We start from the raw sequence: 6,370 nt of genomic DNA, 5'->3' as shown, positions 1-6,370 counted from the left end.
TATTATGATAATATTTAATTTGATTGATTTTTTCACCAAGAATCTTGATAATTAATCACGTGCATGAGATTATTCCTTCAGAAAATCAATACTCTTATATTTTTTTGGTAGATTAATATATTTGAGTGTAAAATTATATAAATTACATTATTTTATACAATATATAAAAAATTAAAACAGTAGCTACCATGAACTAAACCAAAAAAATATTAATCATAAAAATATAAATTATGCATGTGTATATATAAAACAAGTGAAAATCACCTATATTTAATTAATTTTTTTTAAATGGAGGTCAAATGTCCAAAAAACAAAAAAGATCACACTAGAATAATTCTAAAAGATGTAATATCCATTCTATTAGCAAGGAAATAATAGTAAAGTAAGAGAGATGGATATTCGAATTGGTGACAGTCGGCCTCCTACTTTTAATCGTGTTTAGTAAATGTATCAGCATAAAAATTGGTCTTTTTAAAGATGTGCATAACCTCAATTTCGTTCAATTTTACTAAAAGCTCTTTAATTGACCTGTCGATGGTGGAGCTACCATGTCTATCGGATTATTTTCTTTAAAAGCAGTAAAAAATTACATTTCTAATATAATTCTATCACCAACTCTAAGATACTTAGGTTTGGTGGCAAGCTTGACACCAGCATAAAAATCCCAAATCTTTACGGTTGTGATGATAATAGAAGAGCACTGATTTTTTATTCTCTATACTCAATGTACTAATATCTCTATTAATAGCTTTATATGTATACTTTATTTCTCATGATCATTTTTAAATAATCAACAGAAAAGAACAAATTAAGCACACAAAAAAGGACTTCATTCTATTCATCTTCGCCATTGATAAAATTGTAGAAAATGTAGTGAAGTGTATAAAATGTACGCAGATTAACCATAACTATTTATAAGGATTCAAATTGGTGATACATATAGTATTCATGAGACGATTTTTTTCGGTCAATTAACTTTACCAATATCAGTTAAGGCATCATATATTATATCAGCATTAAAGTGATAAACTAAGACGCATGTATGTGAAACACTTAGATAAAACAAATTAAAAAATAATAGCAAGTAAATCTTTAGAACATGACTGATTGCATCATATATCATATCAGAGAGATATTTGTCTACAAACACATCCATTCAGACACCCTGATACCAACCAAACAAGTGAAACTCATCCATATTTAACTGTTTTTTATTATCTATACTTAATGTAATAATATTTCTATTAGTAACTTTACATGTAAGTGTATCAGCATAAAAATTGGTCTTTTTGAAGATGTGCCTAACCTCAATTTCGTTCAATTTGACTAAAAGTTCTTTGATTGACCTGACGAGGATGGAGCTACCATATCTATCGGATTGTTTCCTTCAAAAGCAGTAGAAGAGTACATTTCTAATATAATTCTATCACCAACTTTAAGATACTCAGGTTTGGTGGCGAGCTTGACACCATCATAAAAATTCCAAATCTTTACCGTTGTGATGATAATAAAAGAGCACATTTACTGATTTTTTATTTTCTATACTCAATGTACTAATATCTCTATTAGTAGTTTTATATGTATACTTTATTTCTCATTATCATTTTTAGATAATCAACAGAAAAGAGCAAATTAAGCACACAAAAAAGACCTCATCCTATTCATTTTCGCCATTGATGATATTATAGGGAATGTAGTGAAGTGTATAAAAGGTATGCAGATTAATCATAACTATTTACAAGGATCCAAATTGGTGATACATGTAGTACTCATGAGACGATTTTTTTCGGTCAATTAACTTTACCAATATCAGTTAAGGCATCATATATTATATCAGTATTAAAGTGATAAACTAAGACACATGCATGTGAAACACTTAGATAAAATAAATTAAAAAAATAATAGTAAGTGAATCTTTAGAACATGACTAATTGCATTATATATCATATCAGAGAGAAATATTTATCTACAAACACATCCATTTACACACCCTGATACTAACCAAACAAGTGAAACTCATCCATATTTAACTGTTTCTTATTATCTATACTTAATGTACTCATATCTCTATTAATAACTTTACATGTAAGTGTATCAGCATAAAAATTGGTCTTTTTGAAGATGTGTCTAACCTCAATTTCGTTCAATTTTACTAAAAGTTCTTTGATTGACCTGACGAGGATGGGGCTACCATGTCTATCGGATTGTTTCCTTCAAAAGCAGTAGAAGAGTACATTTCTAATATAATTCTATCACCAACTCTAAGATACTTAGGTTTGGTGGCGAGCTTGACACCAGCATAAAAGTCCCAAATCTTTACCGTTGTGATGATAATAGAAGAACACATTTACTGATTTTTTATTCTCTATACTCAATGTACTAATATCTCTATTAGTTGCTTTATATGTATACTTTATTTCTCATTATCATTTTTGGATAATCAACAAAAAAGAGCAAATTAAGCACACAAAAAAGGACTTCATCCTATTCATCTTCGCCATTGATGAGATTATAGGAAATATAGTGAAGTGTATAAAATGTATGCAGATTAACCATAACTATTTATAAGGATCCAAATTGGTAATACATATAGTATTCATAAGACGATTTTTTTCGGTCAATTAACTTTACCAATATCAATTAAGGCATCATATGTTATATCAGCATTAAAATGATAAATTAAGACGCATGCATATGAAACACTTAAATAAAATAAAATTAAAAAATAATAGCAAGTGAATCTTGAAAACATGACTTATTGTATCATATATCATATCAGAGAGATATTTGTCTACAAACACATCTATTCACACACACCTTGATACCAACTAAACAAGTGAAACTCATCCATAATTAACTGTTTCTTATTATCTATATTTAATGTACTAATATTTCTATTAGTAACTTTACATGCATACCTTGTTTTTTGATATCATTATTGGATGATTGATTAATTGCTATAGCAGAGATCAGTAGAAAAGAACAAATTAAACATAAAAAGAAAAAGAGCTTCATCCTACTCATCTTTGCCATTGATGATATTATAAGAGATGTGGTAAAATTTTTGTGAAATGTATACAAAGTAACTACAACTATTTATAGGGATCAAGTTGGTGATAGATATAGTATTCATATAAATATTTTTTCAGTCGGTCAACTTTATCAATATCGATTAAGGCATTGAAGTGATAAATTAAGACGCGTGTGAAAGACTTAGGTAAACAAACTTACGAAACAATGGCAACTGGCAAGTGAACCTTGAGAACATGCCAACCTTGAAAACATGCAAACTAATTGCATCATATATATTCTATGGGTATTAGAGTGATAAACTAAGACGCATGAATGTGAAACACTTGGATAAAAAAAATTAAGAAATAATGTCAAGTGAATCTTGAGAACATGCGAACTGATTGCATCATATATTATATCAGAGAAAGATATTTGTCTACAAACACATCCATTCACACACTCTGATACCAACTAAATAAGTGAAACTCATCCATCTTTAACTGTTTGTTATTATCTATACTTAATGTACTAATATCTCTATTAGTGACTTTATATGTATACTTTATTTTTTGATATTATTCTTGGATGGCTGATCAATTGCTACAGTAGAGATTAAGCAAAAAAAAAAAGAAAAAGGGCTTCATCCTACTCATCTTCCTCGTTAATGATATTACAAAGGATGTGGTGATGTTTTTGTGAAATGTATAGAGAGTAACTACAACTATTTATAAGGATCAAGTTAGTGATAGATATAGCATTTATATGAAGATTTTTTTCGGTCAATCAACCTTATCAATATCGATTAAGCCATTAAAGTGATAAATTAAGACACATGTAAAATACTTAGATAAATAAGTTTAAGAAACAATGGCAACTGGTAGGTGAACTTTGAGAACATGCCAACTTTAAAAACATGCAAACTAGTTGCATCATATATTCTATGGGTACTAAAATGATAAACTAACACGCCTGTAAAATAATTAGGCAAGCGAGTTTACAATTGCTGAATTATAAATTTTTTTTTGTCTACAAAATACACTCCTTCGCACACATTATCCACTCTCTGATACAAAATAAGTGAAACTCACCAATATTTTAACTGATTTTCTAGATCAGTAAAAGATAGCAAATTAAATACAAGAAAAAAAATTTCATCCTACCTATTTATTTTCTCTCTTGACAAGATTATAAGGGATGTAGTAAAATGTAGAAATGTATGAAAAATAACCAAATTATTTATAAGAATTAAGTTGGTGATAGATATAATGTTCATGTAACAGTTTTTTTTTTCAATCGGTCAACCTTATTAATATCAATTAAGGTATTAATGTAATAAAATGTCAACATTAAAAATATATAAAATGATTGTATCATGTATCATATCATAACATAATGTAAGATAAAAAAAAAAAACTAAATTGACGTATCTTTTTAATTTTTGGTTAACACAACACATTCACTCACATATACTACTTTCTTTTTAATTTTATCTAGATTCAAATTCTTACGTAACTTTTTAGGTGACCAACTATTTTTTCATTGTGTCATTGTTTGAGAGTTGTATATTAATTTAGTCGACTCAATTGAAACCAATAAAAAAAAATTATGAATTGAAGCTATAATGAGTATAAGAGTACAAATAGATCTGTGTCCATTAATAAAAATAAACCTAAATACAACTTAAAATTTATAAATAGTGATAAAAAATAATAGCAGAGTATTATTTAAAAAAATGTCCTTACAACTATTATTTTTTTATTTCTATTTATAATACTTAACCTATATTTAAGCCTATTTTTATTAATTAGTCCAAATATAATTATACTCCTGTACTCATTATTGTCTATTTCTATTAATTGGACCAAATTCAATTGTACTTATATATTTACTATATAATTTATACGGGAAAGTATAGGGAGTCAATGAAATATTTGTATAATGTGTATAATAGAAGTTTAGGGAGTATTAGAGATATAATCATTAGTGTTATATTTTTTTATCAGCTTAAGCTTTTGGGATGAGTAATTTTATGATATGAAATGTTTATTATGCATAGTACCCAGATGGTTATTCTGGATATTATAAGTGATGTTCATTTTGTAACTCATATAGTCTATTATATACAATGTACAAATATTCCATTGGCTCCCTAGCAGTATTCTATTTATACATGTGTTATAAATAAAGAAAACAAAAGGTGAGAAGGACATAAAAGTCCTAAATCAATATAAAAATTGACAAATTTGCATCATCAATAATTTTGTATAGAATCATATAAGTTATTTGTGCAAAAACTAATAAAAAACGAGTATTCAAAATTTGATCAAATAGTTCATTTTTTATATACATTTAAAATAAATTAACTGAAAAATAAATTAGTAAAACTTTCTAATTTGTTAGAAAAAATATGAAACTTTGGACGTTCTAATTTCTAAATAGAACAACAAAAGCAACATTCAAAATCTTCTATTTGACACATTCAGACTTTGTTATTTAGAACATCCAAAAATCCAAAATACCTTCTCAAATGAATATGATGCACATAGACATAGTGATGACTAATATCTGAATAATGATTTATTATTTTCTTTAGTTTTTGTGTTTTCAACTGTATTTTGTTTTCATTGAATATGTTCTTCGATTTTTTCATCTTCTTATTCTTCTCATTTGCATCTATTTGAGAGCGCGAACCTATATATTCGAGAAAGTTAACAAAATTGAGAATTTAGTGGAGAAGGAGAATAGTGCAGCTACTACTAAAAATAAGAAAAGAAAAAGGAAAAAGGGATGGATGAAAAAGGAAATATAGAAGGAAAAAAATTTGACTGATTATTAACAACTAAATAATAATTTTTTAAATTAGACTAGTCCTATTATAAATCATCCATTCATCCTTAATGGCAACTAGTAGTGAAAAAACAACGCAATTACATGTTTCAAGGAAAATAATAACATTCATTATTCAGCCAACAATACAACACCACAAGCAAAACAATAGAATTAAGTTAAATTAAAAACTTTAGCTATCATTAAAAAATAAAAACTACAATCATAATGAAAAAACATACAAGATTATGATGTTGCTCCGGAATTTGGATCGACTTTTCACTTGAGGATTACCATAAACATAGATAACATTAGGACAATGAACTCGAGCACATTTGTTTAATAACATTACTTTATTGTAAGTTACATATTAAAGTATGACAAAGAACTTATTATTTGTAGCCTCGATTTTAGCGCAATATCGTGCTTCATCTCAGTTTCCTTCGTTCCAAATTCCAAAACCTTCTTTGCGGCCGATGCTATTTCCTCCACCACCACCGTATCCTCCTCCGCCTCCATGTCCGCCACCTCC

The 6,370-nt window shown here is 27.5% G+C and overlaps 1 protein-coding gene across 1 annotated transcript; it reads right to left on the bottom strand.

The window, feature by feature from the left end:
- On the bottom strand, positions 5,952-6,370 carry LOC107608142 (the record flags this gene model as incomplete). Its single annotated transcript, XM_016310024.2, is given in 1 exon segment — positions 5,952-6,370. A coding segment is annotated over 1 exon segment (169 nt), but the record flags the coding sequence as incomplete, so codon positions are not given.

Source organism: Arachis ipaensis, chromosome B07 (genome assembly GCF_000816755.2).
Source record: "Arachis ipaensis cultivar K30076 chromosome B07, Araip1.1, whole genome shotgun sequence".
Taxonomy (NCBI): domain Eukaryota; kingdom Viridiplantae; phylum Streptophyta; class Magnoliopsida; order Fabales; family Fabaceae; genus Arachis; species Arachis ipaensis.
This window is presented reverse-complemented; position numbering and strand designations above follow the sequence as displayed.